General features: G+C 56.4%; 1 protein-coding gene across 1 annotated transcript in view; it reads left to right on the top strand.

The window, feature by feature from the left end:
• Window positions 1-21,374, top strand: part of WDFY4 (WDFY family member 4) — a 235,169-nt gene that overhangs the window by 202,595 nt on the left and 11,200 nt on the right. The window contains exons 48-57 of the mRNA XM_045570637.1: window positions 2,107-2,149; window positions 2,838-2,957; window positions 4,516-4,633; window positions 5,424-5,533; window positions 12,344-12,497; window positions 12,691-12,782; window positions 15,227-15,439; window positions 17,456-17,600; window positions 18,870-19,054; window positions 19,245-19,403. Coding sequence (XP_045426593.1) covers window positions 2,107-2,149; window positions 2,838-2,957; window positions 4,516-4,633; window positions 5,424-5,533; window positions 12,344-12,497; window positions 12,691-12,782; window positions 15,227-15,439; window positions 17,456-17,600; window positions 18,870-19,054; window positions 19,245-19,403 — 1,339 coding nt within the window. The remainder of the gene's footprint in view (window positions 1-2,106; window positions 2,150-2,837; window positions 2,958-4,515; window positions 4,634-5,423; window positions 5,534-12,343; window positions 12,498-12,690; window positions 12,783-15,226; window positions 15,440-17,455; window positions 17,601-18,869; window positions 19,055-19,244; window positions 19,404-21,374) is intronic.

Raw genomic sequence — 21,374 nt, 5'->3', positions numbered from 1 at the left:
ATAGAGCTCACCTTCAGTCAGGCGTCTTGGCACTCCTGGGAATGGCACCTTTTTTGATGGCAGTAAAATGAGGACTCTTCATGGGCGCTCATCCTGATGAAATAAGGAAGGGGCTGGTGAGCGCCTTTATCTCTGCACACATCCCCCCAGAGGGCAATGTCATAGAAGGCGCAGGTAGCATTCTAGAACCTTTTCGCAGGAGCCCATACTCTTGGGCCCCAGCGGGCTCATGGGGCTTCTCTCTCCCCGCTCCACTCTCGGGCTTCCAAGGCAAAGCAGCCAGATGAGCGGTTGGGATTTGCCATTTCAGCGCCAGGAGCTGGTAGCTCAGTGCCACACCCTCGGGAGGCTCAGCACTCGTCATTTCCAAGCAGTGGTCCGTCTCCACCCCCTCCCCCACCTCCCGTGGCCTCCAGGGGGCCTGCCGTCAGGGTGGGTGGGAGGCAGGCCCACCAGCCGCAGGAGAACCGGATCTTCGCGTGAGCCTTTGCAAGCTAAAGAAAAACTTTACCACGTTCTCTCCCTGTTGTTCGCCTGGACTAGATGGACCGAATAGATGACTTCTCAGCTCGGGAAGAGGTGAATCGCAGCCTGGGAGTTGCTTTCTGTGTATAGAGAACCTTAAGGAAAGAGTGGAGTAAGGAGGTTCAGGGAGCCTGGGATGGGGCTGACGGCGTCTGTGGTCTGTGATGGAGGAAAGGCGCTGCTCCCCACCCCCCCACCACCTGCCCACCTGTGCTCTGGAAAGTCAGCCTTGTCTAGGCAGAGCCTGCTGGAACAGGGCCAGCCTGCCAGGTGGGACGTGGAGTGCATGTGGATAGCTCTGTGGCACCTGAACAGCTCTGAGGCCGAGGACTTGGCTGGAAAGAGGCACAGTTGGGTTGGGTTTGGTGGAACATCTGAGCAAGGAGACAGAGGGGAAAGAAGAGAAATGGGAAGGAGCCCAGGCTACCAGCCCGTCCGGGGGGCAGGGCTCTGCACATCCCTGCTGAGAGGAGGGCTTTGCTGGAGAAAGGTCCCTCCCACACCCTCCACCGCCACTGCCGCTGCCACACGGTCAAAGGCGGCATTGCCCGGGGTCCATTTGTATTTCGTTTGTATTTGTAGAAACATAAGTTGACACTTTTAAGGGGACAATTTGGCAATACTTGACAATTGGAAAACTTGACAATGCTCAGACTTAGCCCAGTGATCCCCCCACCAGAAATGTATCTCGCAGAAAGTGTGTCCAAGACGGTCAGGACACGAGTTGTGAGGACAAAACCCAGGAGGGCAGGCGAACGCCCGGCTGGAGGAGGGACAGCTCCTCGGGGTGCGAGGCAGGCAGGGCCTCAGGGAGGAGATGCCCCCATTTGTCACCCGTTTAAACCCCAGGCCAGCATCCAGGAAGCTCCTGGGAACTGGGAACCCGAGACACTTCAGGAAGGGAAGAGGTAGTTTGGAAACCCTTATTTTATATTCATTTATTCATATTTTATACTCTTTTGTTTTGTTTTGTTGTTTTTTGTTAATCCTCACTTGAGGATTTTTCTCTGTGCTTTATCAGAGAGTGGAAGAGAGGAAGGAGAAGGGAGAGAGTAAGAGAGACACATCGATCCGTTGCCTCCCTTGTGCTCCCTGTCAGGGGGTGGGAAGCAAACCCACAACCCTTGACAGGTCCGTGCCCTTGACCGGGAATGGAAACACCGGCCCGTCAGTGCCTGGACCATTGCTCTATTCACTGGGCTACACTGGCCAGAGCTATATTGTTTGCATTTTTAACCACATACATATATTGCATTCACATTCAATACATCATATTCACAAGGGCAAAGAAGGTGGGAAATCCATGTGAAATGTGAGGCCCCTAAACTCACTCTGCCCTTCACCGGGCTCTACATGGGCGGCACTTACGAGGGCAGCATCTTCTGGCATCAGGGCCACCTAAGTGTGACCGAAGCTGCCAGACCCTCACTGCCAGCAGGCGGATGGGCAAGAAGAGCTTGCTCTGCACCAGACAGTTTGAGGCTTTCCTGTGTGCCTGGGCCCACACAGCCCCAGCAGCCCCACCTCCCCCCTCCACTACCCCCACTCCACGCCATGCCTGAGATGCTTTCTGTCCCACAGGAGGTACCCCGGCTCCGACAGGACCATGCTGCAGAGGTGGCAGGTAAGTGACCCCTCAGAGGACTCTGGGTTTGAGGAAACGCTTCGGGGATGCAAACCAGAAAACAGCTCAGGCCCCAGGGATGGAGAAGAAGGCAGGGATGGAGAGTCAGGAGGGACCTTTTATATTTAATTTACCAACGTGTCCCAATAATTTTCTGAAAAGACCTCAGTGGTTGAAGGAGATTCTGGAGCCTTGGAGCTGCAGAGACCACACCCGCAGCGGGGCCTCGGACTGACCGGTGGCCCGCTCATTTGCCAGGGGCCCGGGAACTTCCCCCGTGCAGTCCCGTCTCCGTTGGGGACTGTCCGCCTGCAGCCCTCGGAGGGAGAGTTAATGCACTTACAGGACAGGAAAGAGGGGGTTCCTAGTCCCAGGGACAGGCCATGAGCCTGCTGCTCGGCCTTTCTCTGTGACTGCGAAGTCCCCGCTGTATGAGTGTCCATGGTCCGCAGTCATTTCTCCACGAGGCCTGTGTGTGTTACCCACCCGGGCGATCACACCCACCCGTCACACAGCGTTTCCCCGGCCTCTGGGCTGTGAGCGGCCTCTCTCTGGCTTCCCCCGCCCCTCCCCGCCTGGACTGCTGCAGGTCCCTGGGGCGATGGCCCCAGCTGAGCGGGCTGGGGGCTGGCACGGGGTGCGGGAGTGAGAGCCAGACCGACCGGGCCAACCTCTCTCTCTTCGGCAGAAAAGGGAGATCAGCAATTTCGAGTACCTCATGCACCTCAACACGCTGGCCGGGCGGACCCACAACGACTACATGCAGTACCCCGTGTTCCCCTGGGTGCTGGCGGACTACACCTCACAGGTATGTATTCCTGGAGCACTGCGGGGTCCCGAGGCCTCGGACCCTGGACAACGAGGCTCCTAAGTCAGCGCCCAGAGCCTCCGCCACCAGGCTCAGCTCACCTGGGCCCAGGCTGCTCCGCGCGGCCCCCACCCTGGGCGAGGCTCTGAGTCCCGCCGCCTGGGGCCTGCCCAGCCCTGTGGGAAGGCGACCTGCCTGGGAGCTGGCCGACCAGGCAGGACCAGGCTAACAGGCCTGAGAGCGTCTGGCTTGGCCTCCGGGAAGGACGATGCTCCTCTGCTCAGACAATGCCACGGACCACACTGCCCTTCGGGTGCGGCTGCGGGTCTGCCCCTGTGCTGTGTATGTGTGTGTGTGTGTGTGTGTGTGTGTGTGTGTGTGTGTGTGGAGGGGCGGGGGGGCGGCACAGGAGGGAGAGAGCAAGAGAGAGGCATGAGCTGTTCCCCTGTCGCCCAGGCTCAGTCGGAGGTGGTGGTGTGCACTGCACCCAGCATCTGCACTGACAGGGGGTGACAGGGCAGGCGCGGGGTGAGACCCGATGATGCCTTATGGCGCGCTTGCCTGGCCCTCTGCAGGGGGGGGTGGAGGGAGGAGGAAGGCTGACAGTGGGCCATGGTGATGCCATGGGTAGGAGCCGGCGTGGAGGGTGCACCTCCGCCCGCAGGCCCCCAGGAGGCGCCTGTGGAGGGGGCAGGAGGTGTCTGGGTCCTGGTTCTGCCCAGCCTTCCTGCTCTGCTGGCCTGGTGGCTGGCCTTCAGGATGTGGGGGAGGGGCTCCTCCCATTTGGAACCTCCTGTCCCACCTGAGCCAAATGCGCTTCTTCCTGCCTTGACACCACCTGAGGCTGAGGTGTGTCCAACGTGGAACTTGCAAACTGCAGCTTTAGCTCATGTTTTACAGCGTGCTGGCTCACCAGCCTCTCTGCATAGCCCCCAATTTTGATTCTTTACTGCATTTAAATACTGAGAGATTTCTCCCCCAAATCTGGATCTCTTAAGTATCTTGGAAAATCAGGAAAGGCGGCAGTTGAGTAAGGGTGTCCACTGTGGTATGTGGGGTCTCGGGAGAGCCTCTTCCCTCTGGCCAGCCTGGCTCTGCAGGTGCACAGGCCCTGCCTCCCAGGGAATGGCTAGTGCCAAGGCGTTGGGGCATAAACACCCCCATACCTTCGTGCCTGCCCAGGAGGCACAGGCCCTTCTGCTCCCACTGAGCATCTCTGCTAGAATGAACCATCGGGGACCCCTGGCCTGCACCCACTCAGGCACCTCTGTTCTGTTCCCCCATCACTGCCAGGAGGGGCGTGTCCTCCTCAGAGATGAGGCTGTCCCTCCACTTTTCTCCTCAAACTCCTCCCCCTCCTCTCCTTTCCATCTCCCTCCCCTCCAGCCTGTGGGTCACTGGCTCCAGGGCCATAAAGCCCCACTCCCCTGCTAATCACCGGAGGGGTCAGGTCAGAGGACACTTCCGCAGGGAAGAGAGCCATAAAGCTAAAGAGCGTGTCTCCTGGGGCACGCGAGGGTCTCGGGGAGTGAACTCCAGCTGCACATCTGCCTTTCAGACGTTGAACTTGACAAACCCCAAGACGTTCAGGGACCTCTCCAAGCCCATGGGAGCGCAGACGAAGGAGAGGAGGCTGAAGTTCATCCAGAGGTTTAAAGAAGTGGAGAAGACGGAAGGTGGGTGGAGGCCAGCTCGTCGTCTCTGCAATGCGCTTCACGTGGTTGTGCTGAAGGGACCATGCGCACCAGCCTCGGAATAATTACACTGAGGAGAGAGCTTTCCACCCCCTGCCCTCACCCTGGCCATGTGTGAGAGCCGCTGGGAGAACTTTCAAAGCTGCTGAGTCCAGCCCCATGCCTAGAAATCCTGCGTTAGAGAAGTCAGGGGTACAGCCCAGATGAGAAGCAGCGTGCCCAGAGCTCACACCCCGTGCGCTGTGCACCCTGTAGGAAAGGCGGGAGAGGACCTTGTGCTCAGCTGCCCCCCAGGCCCAGGCCCACCTGGCCCCATGCAAACAGCGGCCCATCTCAAACAGACCCTGACCCCAGGGAGCTCCAGTGCCTCCTTCCAGATCCTCACTTCGCATGTCAGAGCCCACACGTGGTTCGTCCTCCCCCCCCCTGTGCAATCCTGCCCGTTCCTCTGCCCTGTGCCCTTGTGGCCCTGTGTTTTTCTTAGCATTTTTCTTAGCCTGTTCACTTACTTAGCAATTTTAGGAGGACTTTTCCCCTCCTGCTTTGACTGGGGGTGATGGTGCGGGGTGTGCAGCTGAGGGGCTTGAACGGGCTTCTCACCGGGCGGCCAGAGCCAGGCTGTGACGGCCCCTGTGCGCAGAGCCCGGCGCCCTGGCCTGCAGGTGCAGGACCCGTACAGGACCCGTGCTCGCTGCTCGCCCCTGAGCACCACGCGGTCCATCTGCGCCTGCCAGCACCGGCGGGAACGCCACCAGCCCGTCCTCTCTTGCAGGAGACATGACCGTCCAGTGCCACTACTGTACTCACTACTCCTCCGCCATCATCGTGGCCTCCTACCTGGTCCGGATGCCGCCCTTTATCCAGGCCTTCTGCTCTCTGCAGGTGAGCTCCCGCCCCGACACACACACACACACACACACACACTCACATACTCACACACACTCACTCCCACACAAACACACACAAACACGCACACACTTACACACTCACACACACAGAGACACACACACACACTTACACACACACATAAACACACTCACACACAAAAACACACACACACAAACATTCACACACACACAAACACACACATAAACATAAACACACACTCACACTCACACACACAGAGATACACACACTCACACAGAGACACACTCACACACACAAACACTCACACACACACAAACACACAAACATAAACACACACACAGAGAGACACACACACACATACTCACACACATACAAACACACACACAAACATAAACACACACTCACACACAGAGAGACACACACACAGAGAAACACACACACACACTCACACACACACACACACACACACACGACCACGGCTCACAGGCTCGGCCTGGGCGGGCAGCGAGCAGCCGGTGCCCAGCGAGGGCACAGCGGTGCTGCGCTGCGTTTAGTCAGAAGCGGACTGCAGTGCTGTGCTAATTAAGTCACAGCCCGTGTGAGCTCAGCTGCTGCCAGTGGCAGGGCAGGGTTTTCGGCGCCACCTGAGGGGAGACGGCTGGTTTTCCTGTAAGACATATGCTCGCTGCAGGCGGAGCTGAGAGCCAGGCTGTGTGGCCGACCCAGGCTGTCACCTGTAAACCCGCAGGGTCTGGGCAGAAATGTGCGGAAAGTGAAGGTATAGTTTTTACTCTCCTGACTCAGGGAGGGCTGTTGAAAAGGCAGAAGTAACAGAGTCATGCAGACCTGGGACAGAGTCCTGGCTCTGGAACTTTCTAAGGGGAACAGTGCTGAGGAGCCGAGCCTCTTTCTCCTGGCTCCGCGGCATGAAGGCGAGGCCTGGCCTGGGGACAGTCTGTCCGCCCAGATGCTCCCCAGGGGTGCTCTCCCCCACAGAGCAGGCACAGGCTTCGCCAGGGCCTCTGTGGATTTTGTTTGTTGAATAAAAGGCCATGCCCCGCATGTAGGAAAGCTAAGGACCACTCTGGAGTCAGCCCATTCTCAGTCCAGAGCCAGGCTGAGGAGCTGAGCTGGTCCATGGGCCTCCCAGCTGCCATGGGACCCACAGCTCAGAGCTCAGCGGACAGCAGGGCCGGGTGTTCTGAGGAGCCCACAGAAAGCTGAGCCGGTCTCAGCTGCGCAACCATGGACGCAGCTCTTTCCATCCCAGCCCCCTTCCTGCCCCCACACTCCACCTGCCACTTGCAGTTCCTCCACATCCCTCCTCTGTGAGCCCTGGCTGCCTCCCAGCGCACTGAGGATGTCCACACCCAGGTCACTTCCCATGTCCCCAGCCGGTCACGGGAAAGGGACCGGGCTGGGCTCACTCCACACCCCTTCCTGTGTGCCTGGCACAGCATGAGGTACATCACACATGGCATACACATGCACACTTACACACTCCACACTCACCTGCACACTGACACACTCACAGCCTCAGCAGTCACTCAGGTGTGCAGAGGAGGCCATGGGAGGCTAAAGGGATTAGGAAACTCAAGTTCACACTGCGAGTGGATGCTGATTCCCACCAAGGTGGCTCGGTTCCAAAGCTGGGTGCTTCCCCCCACACTGCCTCTGACGGCGGCGGACGGCGGCGTTGGTCAGCGGGTGGCCCACAGGTCCTGCAAGTGAGCGTTCTCGTGGGCCACTTCTAAATGACTGGAAACGGACCTGTCCGCATGCTTCGCTGTGGGGTGGGTGGTTTCGGTCAGTGCCACCTGGAAGGGAGAATGGCTTCTAGCACACGCTGTAACAGTACCTGTGAGTGTCCCTGAGCACTCGCGGGCACTGGGATTGCTGTGCCTGAGGGTGAAGAATAAATGGGGTGTGCTATAATGTAGCGCCCTGCCCACATCAGATTGGGTTGGAGAATGTTGCGGCTGGAGGCCCAGCAGGGACTCGGGTGCACACAGACGTCCTCGGCCTCCGCGTGTTTCCTTCTCAAGTAACAGACCTTCATCGGGGATTTCCCTCTGATTTCAACTCCTGCCAACATTCAGCAGCAGATATGTCACTCACACCTCCCATCGTCGTGTTTTAAATTATGATCCATCTAGAACTTTGATGACTGTGGAGAGTGTAGGTGAGTGAGAATGTGAGTGTGTGTGGACAGGTGAGAATGGTGAGTGTGTGTGGGCAGGTGAGAATGGTGAGTGTGGGTGGGCAGGTGAGAGTGTGAGTGTGTGTGGGCAGGTGAGAATGGTGAGTGTGGGTGGGCAGGTGAGAATGTGAGTGTGTGTGGGCAGGTGAGAATGGTGTGTGTGGGCAGGTGAGAATGGTGAGTGTGGGTGGGCAGGTGAGAATGTGAGTGTGTGTGGGCAGGTGAGAATGGTGAGTGTGTGTTGGCAGGTGAAAATGTGAGTGTGTGTGGGCAGGTGAGAATGTGAGTGTGTGTGGGCAGGTGAGAATGGTGAGTGTGTGTGGGCAGGTGAAAATGTGAGTGTGTGTGGGCAGGTGAGAATGTGAGTGTGTGGGGGCAGGTGAGAATGTGAGTGTGTGTGGGCAGGTGAGAATGGTGAGTGTGTGTGGGCAGGTGAGAATGTGAGTGTGGGTGGGCAGGTGAGAATGTGAGTGTGGGTGGGCAGGTGAGAATGTGAGTGTGTGTGGGCAGGTGAGAATGGTGAGTGTGGGTGAGTGTAGGAAAATCTAGTGCTTCTTAAAGTATTTTGGTTGAGGAAGGATACCTAGGGTCATATTCTTTTCTTAAGTGTAATTTATTTGGTGACATTGGTTAATAAAATCATATAGGTTTCAGGTATACAATTCTACAATGCATCACGTGTGTATTGTATTGTGTGTTCACCACCCCAAGTCAAGCCTCCTTCCACCACCATTTCCCCTCTTTGCCCTCTTCTACCTGCCCCCTCCCCCCTTACCCTCCGGCAATCACCACACCATAGTCTGTGTCTATGAGCTTCTTTCTTTCTTTCCTTCTTTCCTTCTTTCCTTCTTTCCTTCTTTCTTTCTTTCTTTCTTTCTTTCTTTCTTTCTTTCTTTCTTTCTTTCTTTCTTTCTTTTTTGCTTAATCCTTTCACTTTTTCACTATCCTCCAACGCCCCTCCCCTCTGACAGCTGTGTGACTGTTCTCTGTATCCGTGAGTCTGTTTCCATTTGTTTATTAGTTTATTTTGTTCATTGGATTCCACATATAAGTGAAATCATGTAATATTTATCTTTCTCTGATTGGCTTATTTCTCTTAGCATAATGCTCTACAGGGCCATTTATGATGTCACAAAGGATATGATTCCCTTTTTACAGCTGCATAGTAGTCCGTTGTGCAGATGCACCACAGCTTTTATCCACTCAGCTACTGATGGGCACTTGGGCTGCTTCCCAATCCTGGCTGTTGTAAATAACACTGAAATGAACATGGGGGTGCATACTTCCTTTGGAATCAGTGTTTTAGCTTTTTTCAGATAAATTCCCAGAAGTGGAATTGCTAGGTCATAAGTCAGTTCCATTGTTAATTTTTTGAGGAATCTTCATACTTTTCCATGGTGGCTGCTCCAATCTGCAATCCCTCCAGCAGCGCAGAGATGCCCTTTTTCTCCACATCCCTGTCAGCAACAGCCATCCTGCCAGTGTGAGGCGATATCTCACTGTGGTCTTCATTTGCACTTCTCCAATGATCAGTGTTATCGAGTGTCTTTTCATATGTCTATTAGCTATCAGTCTATCCTCTTTGGAAAAGTGTTTATTCAGGTCCTTTGCTCATTTTTTTAATTGGATTTCTTTTTGGTGTTGAGTTGTGTGAGTACTTATAAATATTGGATATCAATGCCTTATCACATGTATCTTTGATGAATACTTTCTCCCATTCAATGGGTTATCTTTTCATTTTGTTGATTGTTTCTTTGCTGTGCAACAACTTTTAAGTTGCATGTAGTCCCATTTGTTTCTTTTTTTTCTTCCACTTCCCTGGCACAAGGAGATATGTGAGAGAAACTAATTGTATAAGAAATGTCTGAGATTTCACCATCTGTTTGCTTCTGGGATTTTTATGGTTCCTAGTCTGACAGTCTTCAATCCATTGTAGATGTACTCTGATAGATGGTATAAGAAGGTGGCCTGCTTCTGAGCCCTTAAGTATTCAAAGTATCTTTCTGGGGTCTTTACATATGAGCATAGCACACATCCAATCCAAAGCTCGTGCCTTTGCCTCAGAAGCCCAGCCTCGGCCCCTCGTCTTCTGCCATGGTGTCACGTGGGAAAGTCTGCAGCAAAGAACAGTCTGGCCCTTCGTTGCAAATGATGACCTGCTGTTCCCTTTTGCTCTGTTAGGGCACACATAGGCCCCAGCGCTCCTGGTGGCCAAGCGCATGTGCAGAGCAGCCTTAGGAGTCGATCCTAGTTCAGCAATTCTCTCTGATCACTCGGCTTCCATGGAATCTCTAGACTGAACTGTGTTGTTCTGTATTGTTTCGCTTGGGACTTTCCTCATGAAAAGGCACTCTTAAACCTTAATTGCGCCCTGTGCCCCATTCTTTCTCTCCCCGGTTTTCATCTACCTCCTCTTCCTTTTCCTCCTGCCTGTCCTGAGGCAAGCCCCGGGGGCCTCCTGCTGGCAGCCTCGGGCTTGTCAGCCACAGACTCCTTCCCGAGGCTCAGCGCTGCTCCTGTATTGCAGGAGTGAGAAAGCCCATTAATTTTGAAACAAATGTATGCAAATACGTTTATTAATATGGGAAATAGGAAAATCAGTTATTGCTTCCTTTATAAATAATACAGGCTTAAGTTTTAAAGATATTACTTTTGCTAAAATGCATTAGACAGCTGTGAAAAAATAACATTTTTCTTTGTGGTAATATCTTTAACCAGATTTGAAGCACTAACAATATTTCCTATGTATATATTATTTTTATTTAATACAGGTAATCTTTTTATTACCAAATCCTATTGCTTCTCAGGAGGTTACCATCAGCACTCATAAAAGCTGCTCCAGGAGAGCGGGCGGGAGGGGCTCCCGCGCCGAGGGCTGGCGCTGCAGATCACACACACAAATGCGTTTGCGTGATGCGTGTCAGGAGCCGCACAGAGGGGCAGACTATTTAAAACCACTCTCCCCGTTTTGTTTCCATTTCTATTTGAATCAAACCGTGGCGCAGCCTCTAATTTCACCCAGAGCAGGGTGACCTCTGTGAGCTGCCGTGTCCCGTGCCCTGCTCGTCGGAGCAGCAGGGGCTGCGGGGGCTCCAGGTGTCCCTGTCCCTGTGCAGAGTGCCCCACTGACCCATGGGATCCTCACATCTGACTTGGAAAGTTGGCCAGCAGCCCGAGGCCCAGATTGGCACCTTGGGAGTGTGTGCCAGGCCCCGGGTTCCTCAGTCAACCCAACGAGGTGGGGCAGGGCCTTTGGCAGTGCAACCAGGCTCTGACCCCGTGCAGCCACCCAGGGCTTTGCCAGGACCGCTGAGCCCGCTTTCCAGGCTGCAAGTGGAAGTGCCTGCGCAGGACCGCGCAGCTGTGCGCAGTGCTGGACGCGGGCCGGCTGGCTGAGACAAGGCCGCCTCCTCGACCCTCAACCGCGTGGAGCTGCTCCACTTCACTTAGGCACACAGGGTGGGACATAGGGGTACAGTGTTCATATGAAACATATTGCCATCATTACTAAGTAATAATACAGGAGTAAACTGTTCTGTGTACTCACAACTGCAAATCTCCTTGACCCACCCTGTATGCTGCCAGGAAAATTTAGGCCACTGGAAAGTGAGGCAGCGGGAGAGCAAGGGGGACCAACTATGTGGTCCTGCCCCCTTGCTCCTGGAGCCACGCAAGCACTCTGCAGAAGCTGAAGGAGGCCCGGCCTTCCCGCCAGGCATGAGCGCTTTCCTAGGGGACCCTGACCTGAGGTGAACCCAAACCCCAATCAGAAGCCCTTTCCTGGAGCCCCTCTGCCCGCAGTGCCTCCGTTCCTCCAACGGGGACCTCTCTGTCACCTCTGGTCCCCAAGGCCGTGGGATGAATGAGAAGAACAGGGAATCTGGAAAGCTGCCCTCAGCCTCAACAGGCCCAGCAGCCGAGTTCAGGGTGCCTGGAGCCGCCTGTGGAAATGGCCCTGCAGCAAGGCCACCTGGCTGGGCTGCAGCCCTCCTTCACACTAGCCACAACCCTTAACGGCCACTGTGCCTCCCGCCTCCCCCTAGACCTGCTCTCCCTCTCAGGCTGCTGTGTTCCCGGTCGCCATTCTGGGCCGATGGCCCTGACCTGACCTGCTTCCCCCCGTGTCTGTCCTGCAGTCAGCCGCGTCCTTTATCCTGGGCTTGTCAACTCCCCAGGGCCCACTTCTCCATGAAACCATCCCTGACCCTCAAGTAGATGATCTGAGCTGCTCCCGGTCCTGTATCGGCTCTTTGGACCCTCTCTTTGCGCCCAATTCAGAGCCGGCCCTCAGCAAACATGGGGAGTGGGCAGGCACATGGCGTGGTTTCCTCTCTGCCTGCCCCCTTTACTGCCATCACCATTCATGCCTCCTCTGTGGGAGCTCCCAGTGCAGCCAGAGAACTGTGCGGTGCGGCGAGTACATGCGTGAGGAGCCATCACATGCACACACACACACACACACACACACACACGGACTAGGAATGGGCGTGCGTGGGGGAATGGATGAAAGTCCCAAAGGCAGGCCCACGTCTCGGCCAAAGAGGGGCAGATGGAAGCCCCCAGCAGCGGGCCCACGGCCGAGGTTCTCAGCACGCGCAGCTCTCCATGCCACTCCTTTCCTGCAGGGCGGGAGCTTCGACGTGGCGGACAGAATGTTCCACAGCGTGCAGGGCGCGTGGGAGTCGGCCTCCAGAGAGAACATGAGTGACGTGCGGGAGCTGACCCCGGAGTTCTTCTTCCTGCCCGAGTTCCTCACCAACTGCAACGCCGTGGAGTTCGGTGAGCCAGGCCGGGAGGCGGCGGCGGCGGGCTCTTCCCCGCAGCTCAGGGCCGGGCCACCATCTCTGCTGAGCAGCACAGCCCACAGCCCCCTCTGCATGGACCAGCGTCCTCGACGCACAGCGTTCCGCCCCGGTTCCTAGTCCAGTTTGCGCTCCCATTGACCAAAGCCCTGCTGTGTCTCCCCCCTCAGGCTGCATGCAGGACGGGACGGCCCTGGGCGACGTGCAGCTCCCGCCCTGGGCCGACGGGGACCCTGGGAAATTCATCAGCCTGCACAGACAGGTGAGTGGAGCAGGGTCATCCCAAAGTCCCGGAACGCTGTGTGAAGCCCTCAGCATCCCCTCCGTCTCCAGGGAGACTTTCTGGGTATCTGGGGGTCTCCCCATAAGTGCTTCTGAGGCCCTTTTGTCCGGGGAGCTCCTGCTGGGTGGGAAAGAGAATGCTTGGGTCTGCGCTCTTCCGAGAGCTCCAGGAGGCTTTGTCCTTGTGCCGTTTTCCTTGGGGATGGGGAGGGGGGGGGGGTCACTGGGGAAGCAAATTCAGATTTCTGGATGCCCTGGACGACAAGCCAGTGTCTTCAGTTGGCCCTGCAAAAAGGCCAAACTCCCCAGGATAACTCAGAGGGGGACTGGAGGCCCTGGAGGCCCCCAGTGGCCAGAGCATTCACCAGGCCTGGGAGGACTTGGCTTTCTACCCATAGAGGCTGATGGGGGAAGGGCAGAGGTCATTTATGCTGGGTTAGCCCAAACACATGAAAAAATGTTCAACATCAGCCGTCAGGGAAGCGTACATTAAAACTACAATGGGATGCCAACACACTCACAAGAATGGCTAAAAGGTAAAATGCAGATAAAACCAAGAGTAGGCGAGAGCATGGAGCAACCAGAACCCATCATGCATTGCTAACAGGAAAAACAATGTAGTCCAGCCAGCTTGAAAAACACCTTGGCCATTTCTAAAAAGGCAAGGTGCATTTGCTACAACAATTCTATTATACTTGTGACTGTTCGCCCAGGAGAAATGAAAATGTGTCCTCAGAAAGTATGTACATGAGATTTCATCTGCTTTACCCATACTAGTAAAAAAACGAGCCATACTAGTGTTTATCAACTGGTGAAGGATCAACAAGCAGTAAACCCAGAGGGTGGTTCGCTGAAAGACCTCCCCTGGAGCCTGCCTAGGGCGGCAGCTTTTCTTCAGTGGCACTGGTCAAAACAACCAGAAACAATGAACACTGGCTGACAGAGGCAGTGGATACTAATCAGCAAACGATATTTGGGCTAACTATAAAGCTTAAGTGGGGAGTGAGCTGTTCCTAGGAGCCTTGAAAGACTTAGAAATATCCCTGGGAACCTACAAGGACACACATTGCAGGGCTGTTTCCATGCACAAGGCTGTGCTCATGCTCAAGAAACATCTAAATGGTCCTTCGCCCTCACTTCCTAGTGGCGTCCAGGCTCAGTGCGAGTGAAGGGAAAGGCAGACTTTGTCATTGTCTGGCTGAACATTGAAACCACTCCCTGACATTCAAAGAGAACCCCTTGCCCTAGCACAAAGGCTCAGAGGCTAGAGTGCTGGCCTGTGGACCAGAGTCCCAGGTTTGATTCTGGGCATGTACTGAAGTCGCAGGCTAAATCCCCGGACCCAGGTTGGGCACCTGCAGGAGACAACCAATTGCTGTGTCACTCTCACACTGATACTTCTCTCTGTGTGCCATGTGTCTCTCTGCCTTCTTCCACTTTCTCTAAAAATCAATGGGAGAATTAACAAAGAGAGAGAGAGAGAGAGAGAGAGAGAGAGAGAGAGAGAGAGAGAGAGAGAGAGCACCCCTTGGCAGACTGGGACTTACTGGTTTTGAGTATTAAAAGAAATCTTTGTTTATAACTGACATTAAGCTAACAGCAGAGCCTTCGCTGGGCACACACAAACAATACAGACGTCATAGAACGCGTTCAGAAAGGGCCCAGACCATAAGCGGTAACTCCTAGTACTTGAGCACAGTGAGGTCTGCTCAGGAGGCTGGATACCCCTGTGGAGTTCAGAGGTCTGAGGGTTCGAGGCTGAGACAGTTGTTTCGGAAATCATGTATGAGCCTGCCTCAGAAGAGGGGTAATCATTTCTGCCAGCAAACGGGGGTGCTCATGGGCAGACAACACACTTAAACCCCAAGCCATGCCTGGTACTTGGTGGGTGAACATGGCAGCCGATACCACGTGGGGACCACTGTGCACCAGGCAGGAGCACAAACTGGTCTGCACAGGAACCTGCTGAGAAGGCATGAGCACCGTCCTGTTGCTCAGATGAGGAAAGTGAGGGACAGAGGAGTTAGGGAGCGGGAGTGGCAGTGCTGGCTCCTGTTTCCTCTGAGCATGTTCTCCTCCCCGCAGGCCTAGCTTCAGCTGCCCGCGCTCAGTCAGGGTCAGCGCACCCTTCCTCCTGGTCAGATCTGAGCAGGTCTCCCCGTTGGCACAGAGATCCTGGTCCTCAGGGTTACTCTCCGGAGTAGATGAGTAGGTGGTGGGGACAGCCACCTCCTTTACACCAGCTGGAGGCAGGAATCAGTGGTCCGTGGGTGGCCTGTACATCTGCCCACTGAGAACCCGCCAAGTGCAGGGCAGCGTGCCTCAACCCCTGGAGAGCCAGCACCGCACCCGAGTCTTTGCTCTGTGGGGGGCATGCGCCTCGAAGGGGCCCGCGTTCTCACGCTCCTTGGGCTTTGCTTCTAGGCTTTGGAGAGTGACTTTGTCAGCGCCAACCTCCACCACTGGGTCGACCTCATTTTCGGGTTCAAGCAGCAGGGCCCGGCTGCGGTGGAGGCGGTGAACACCTTCCACCCTTACTTCTACGGAGACAAGGTGGACCTCGGCAGCATTGGGGACCCCCTGATCAGGAACACCATCTTGGGCTTTGTCACCAACTTCGGACAGGTGCCCAAACAGGTACAGCGTGCCATGTCCTTTGTCTCCTTTGTCAACTAAGTGTGAGAGCTTGGGGAGAGAGAGGACACCAGGCAGGACGTCAGATGCTCCTGGAGATGGGAGCGACGAGAGGACAGAGGACCAAACAGGCAGGTGGTCTCCAATCGCCCTCCTGTGCCCTCAGTGTCAGGATTGGCCCTCAATGGCATCGATGATGAGGGTGATGGCAGTGCTAATGCTAATGTGGAGGCTTCGTTCAGCTCTGAGGACACTGAGGTGGACCCACAGGACTTAGCTCTAGTGCACCGCCCCCCCCCCCCAGAGCTGCAGTGAAGACCCAGTGAGGGAAGGCATCAAGGGCTTGGAAGTCCCGGGAGATGGTTAGCACTCAGCAGGTGTTGCTCATTAGTGGGGTGGCCTCAGGACTTCTTTCCTGAGCTCTGTGTGAGGAGTCATCCTTTCAGAGATGTGGCCTCCTAGGCTCAGAGGCTAAATAAATTGCCTACAATTGCACCATGAGCAGTGACAGAGGGAGCTCTGGCCTCACCTGGCTGCTTCAGAACCCAGGTTTCGTGGACCCTCAGCTGTGCCCCGCTGGCCCCACCCCTCAGGACAGGCACGGAGCAGCGTGGGCTGTGCATCAGGTGGGCACCCGATGAATGGCTGCAGAGAGTGAAATGGTTGTTTACTCTGTGGGTCTCCGCTCAGTTCGGTGGAGAAATCTCACCCGAGCACCGCCACCAGGCGCAGGAGCTTGGCCCCAGCTGGGCCCACCAGGCAGTCAGGCCACCCTGAGGCGGAATGCACAAGACCCACCAATTCCAGGAGCACCTGCCTTGCAGAAGTGCAGGGCAGGCACCTCTCTGATAACGCAAATGAATGGCTCTCTCTGCCTGGGCACAGGGACAGGCTGTGTGCTGGGCTCTTGGCCGGGCATAGGAAGGGCCCAAGGGCGCCTCAGACAGCAGAACACTGACGCACCCAAACGCGGGTTCTCAGGGGAGGCTTGTGGAAAGGAGGTCCTTTCAGGAGAGAAGCTTGGTAGCCTAATTTTATTTCTTTCATTCAAAAGATAGAATCATACAGATAAAGCAATGAAATAATTCAAAATAGCAGTCCTCCCACCTATGTTCTGTATTATATACTCACAACCCTTGGTCACAAGGAAAAGTGCTGGCTCATGCCAGGGCTGCTTAGTGGCTCTGCTGGGCAGGGAGGAGTTCCATAGTCAATGCTCATGTCCAGTCCCCTCTGGTTTCTGTCTCTGCATCACCTCCCAGCTCTAGGAGGGAGTTCAGCACCTGAGGGAGGGCTTAGCGGAGCCGGAGCCAAGGCTGCGCCCCATCTGTGCCCGGGCGCCTTCTGAAGCTAGCCCCACCTCAGCCCCAACATCCTGGCACCCAGCATCCTGGCACCCAGCAGGAACTCGGGCACGGAGAGCCCCTTGGTGGGCTGGCGCTGGCCTCGGCTGCACCCCGGTCCAGCGAGGACTCGGCAGGCAGTGAGCCCTCACCCTCCTGCTTTGCCTGTTTATGCTAAAAGCTTGGCATTGGGGCAATTTGACAATAGGAGTCCAAGAAAAAGAAATCAGAAAGGCCACTAGTGGGGTCTGCTGTGCTCTGAAACACTCCACCTCCGGCTGCCAGGAGGAATGCTGCTCAGAGTGTCTGGGGAGGGGATCCACGGGATTGCTCCAGCAGATGGGGAGGGCATGGTCTGGAGAAGGAGGCCCTTCGGCCCGGGTCCAGAGGCAGCTTCGGGTGGCCCCGGTGAGCTCTCCTTGTCCCGGGCAGCGTGGGGAGCAGACACCCCGCAGCCAGTGAGCTGTGCCCGCCAGTCCTGCACAGTGGCCTTGAGGGGAACCGCTGCTCGGACCACCAGCCCCTCGTCTTAGCATCCCAGGGAGGCAGGGAGTTGTGTGTGCTGATGCCCCTGAGCGCAGGGCTGGGCCAGGCGCAGGGAGCTGCAGTGGGGCTGCCACTTGACTTGGCGGCCTTTCCTCTGGTGTGGCCCAACACTCTGCCTTTGTCTCTCCAGCTCTTCACTAAGCCCCACCCTGCCAGGGCGGCAGGGAAGCCCTCACCTGGGAAGGATGCCACCACGCCTTCCGGCCCGCCGGGCCACCCACAGCCCTTGTGCTACAGCCTGCAGGCCCTGCGGCCGTCCCAGGTCACAGTCAAAGGTGAATGTTAGCCCTGCTTGGTTTGGTTCTGGCTCCACGGCTGTCCCTCAGGACCAGCTCCTCCAGGCTCGGCACACATGGGGGCCCGTCTGACTGAGTCTGGGGTCAAAACAAGAACCTGGGGAGGCCTCTGCTGTGAGATGAACTCTGTCCAAGACGGACTCCGTCAGACCTGACGTCCAGGACCCACCTGTCTGTCCCTGTGTCTATCCAAGACACCCCTCTCTTTCAAATAGACACAGACACACACACCTCTACTCTCTTGTGTACGCACACAGAGAGACAGACACACCCATGTCTTTTATGTATACACACACACCCCTCTCTCTCTTTCATGTACACACACGCCCCTTTCTCTTTCATGTACATACACACTCCTCTCTCTTTCATGTACACACACCCCTCTCTCTTTCATGTACACACACACACACACACACACACACACCTCTACTCTCTCGTGTACGCACACAGAGAGACAGACACACCCATGTCTTTCATGTATACACACACACCCCTCTCTCTCTTTCATGTACACACACCCCTCTCTCTTTCATGTACACACACGCCCCTTTCTCTTTCATGTACATACACACTCCTCTCTCTTTCATGTACACACACCCCTCTCTCTTTCATGTATACACATACCCCTCTCTTTCATGTACACACACACACATCCCTCTCTCTTTCATGTATTCACATATCTCCTCTCTTTCATGTACACACACTCCTCTCTCTTTCATGTACACACACATACACACACACACTCCTCCCTGTCTTTCTCTCCCTCTCACACACACCCTCCTCACTTTCAGAGCTGAGTGGGGAGGCCCAAGGGAGGGTTCCAGAATAGACACTGACAGCTTTCAGGGCCAACCACAGCCCTTTTCCTGCAGGTCACACACTGAGCCACTGGTCAGCCAGGGCATACCTCAGGCCAGTGTCCACCTCAGGACAGGGCCACCCTCAGGCCAGAGGCCACCAGGCCAGGAGACACCTCAGGCCAGGGGCCACCCTCGGGGCCAGGGGACACCCTCAGGGTCAGGGGCCACTTCAGGCCAGGGGACACCTCAGATCAGGGGCCACCCTCAGGCCAGGGGCCACCAGGCTAGGGTCCCCGGAGTGAGTCTGGGAGAGAGGTACCTCGGCCAGTGGTACCCACCTGGGCATGTGCTGTGCTGAGTCCAGTTGCCTGGCCTGGCTCCTCGGGGCCCCAGCTAGAGGGGTGTGGTCCTTGAACGTGTGTGCCCCTCCATACTGACTGGGGGGCAGATATGTACCTCTTCTCTCTAGGCTCGGAGTCCCCCAAAGGTGCCATTGGCCACATCGTCCCCACTGAGAAGAGCGTGCTGGCCGTGGAGAGGGGCAAGCTGCTGCTGCCGCCCGCCTGGAGCAGGACCTTCAGCTGGGGCGCCGACGACCTCAGCGGCTGCCTGGGCAGCTACGGCTCCGACAAGGTGAGGGCCCGGGGCGGCCGGCGGGGGACAGAGGGGTCTGCTGGGAGAGCCGAATGGAAGCAAGTCCCGCGACCCCTCCCCCATGTGGCGGTGCCCAAGCCGGAGTGAGGGGGTCACGTGACTGTGCCAGGCCCTCGTGGGCTGAGCCTGACCATATTCTCCAGCTCGCATCTCCCGCTTGTCTCCACAGACCCTGACGACCTTCGAGAACCTGGCCGACTGGGGCCGCTGTCTGTGTGCCGTGTGCCCCTCCCCCACGACCATCATTACCTCCGGGGACAGCACCGTGGTCTGCGTCTGGGAGCTCAGAATGGCCAAAGGCCGCCCCAGTGGCCTGCACCTCAAGCAGGTACGTACCTCAGGCAGCAGTGGGGTCCTGGACAGGGGTGGTTCCTAGAGCAGGTGTGTCCTAGGGCACGTGTGTCCTAGGGCAGGTGTGTCCTAGGGCAGGTGTGTGTCTAGGGCAGGTATGTCCTGGGGCAGGTGTGTGTCTAGGGAAGGTGTGTCCTAGGGCAGGTGTGTGTCTAGGGCAGGTGTGTTCTAGGGCAGCTGTGTCCTAGGGCAGGTGTGTGTCTAGGGAAGGTGTGTCCTAGGGCAGGTGTGTGTCTAGGGCAGGTGTGTCCTGGGGCAGGTGTGTCCTAGGGCAGGTGTGTGTCCTAGGGCAGGTGTGTGTCTAGGGCAGGTGTGTGCCTAGGGCAGGTGTGTGCCTAGGGCAGGTGTGTGTCTAGGGCAGGTGTGTGCCTAGGGCAGGTGTGTCCCTAGGGCAGGTGTGGTGCCTAAGGTAGGGCTGCCCTGGGCAGGCACAGGCCCTCACATGCCCCAAAAGGGGGGTGTGAAGGTGGCACCGGCTCTGGGTCATGGAGGGCACCATTCTGTGCCCAGGGTGGATTTGTCATGAGAGGCGTGACGTGCACATCAGCGCCAGTGCATCTGGTGTCCTTCCCTCGGGATGTGTGTGAGCTCTGCCTGGCACTGTTCTGTGGCAGCTGCATGTTCCCTCCTCAGCCTGTAGGTGCTCTGTCATCTGTGCATGCGGGGTAAGGGGAGAGGTGCAAGGAACTGGAATGACTCAGCCAAAGTCATGGCGCCAGGAATGAAGCCGGAGGGTTTTCTGCAGGGGGTGGGCTGCAGAGAATCCTGGTCCCTCCCACCAGGCACCACCTCTCACAGCGAAGGGCAGGGCACCCACTGCTTCAGGAAGCCCCACACCAGCATCTGACCTCCTAGGGCAGGTGTTGCCATTCTACTTTCAGAGCGGAGCCCAGACAGGTGGGTCTGCATTCCAGGCCAGGTATGTCCACCTGTGAACCCCGTGCTCTCTCTGCACGCTCTCGAACCTGCCCATGAAGACCCCCAGGGACTGCTCGCACTAAGCTGCAGTGTTGTCTGCTGGCCATGCAGCCCTCATGTAGCAAAACCAAAGCTAATCACACAGCTGACCCCGGACCAGATTTCCTCAGTGGGACACATGTCACAGGATGTGATCTGGGTTTCTCTGTGTCCACGTCACCTCGTGCCCGGGTGGTGCGTGGCAGCCCTCAGTAGCCAGGCAGAGGGATTTGCTGGGGCTGCACTGGGTGGGTTTGTCCTGTAGGTGGAGGTAATGGCACTGCTGAGGAGCAGCATCAGGCAGTGAGGCGCAGTGAGTGGCGGGTGCTCCTGCCTGGTCCCGTGCATGTGGCTCCTTCATGACCACCCACTGCTGCGTTTTATTCCAGAGCGAGGGGAATCCTGCATTCCCCGTGGACTATCCCCTCTCCCAGGCTGCTCTCGGGAATGGCGAGAGGTACAGCCCCACTCCAAACTGGCCGGGGGGAGCCAGGGAAGCAGGCTTCCCACGGCGGCCCCAGACCCCTCGGAGTGCAGATGCTGTGAAGCTCCTGACAGCATCACATGGAATTTACCCTCCTTCCCAGAACCAGTCAGCAGGAAAGGGTGTGGTGGTCCTTCTGGGCAAAATCAAACTTGGAGCCCCCAGATACCAGCTGCTGATCAGCAGGGTCTGTCCCCAGCCGGTAAACAGAGAAGTCATCGTTCAGTAGCGCCATAGACAGACTTTGAGTTTGTTCTATTTTAAAAGAGATTACACCATTAAAGACAAACTTCAAATTCACTCCAAAGCAGAATGATTCTCTGAAATCCCCAGAGAAGCTGTCATTGGTCCTGCGACCACCCAGGCGCACACATTCCTGCCGTCCTGGTCAGCGTGTGGATGTGCTTAGCCCACGTCCCCCACCTAGCAAGCTGTTTGCTCTTCCACAGTCTCTGTAATTCACACTTCATTCACTCCCCAAAGTTTCATTTCCATGGATGACATTTC

Source organism: Pipistrellus kuhlii, unplaced genomic scaffold (genome assembly GCF_014108245.1).
Source record: "Pipistrellus kuhlii isolate mPipKuh1 unplaced genomic scaffold, mPipKuh1.p scaffold_m20_p_35, whole genome shotgun sequence".
Classification (NCBI taxonomy): domain Eukaryota; kingdom Metazoa; phylum Chordata; class Mammalia; order Chiroptera; family Vespertilionidae; genus Pipistrellus; species Pipistrellus kuhlii.
Note: the sequence above shows the minus strand (reverse complement) of the source record. Positions and strands in the feature narration are given on the sequence as shown.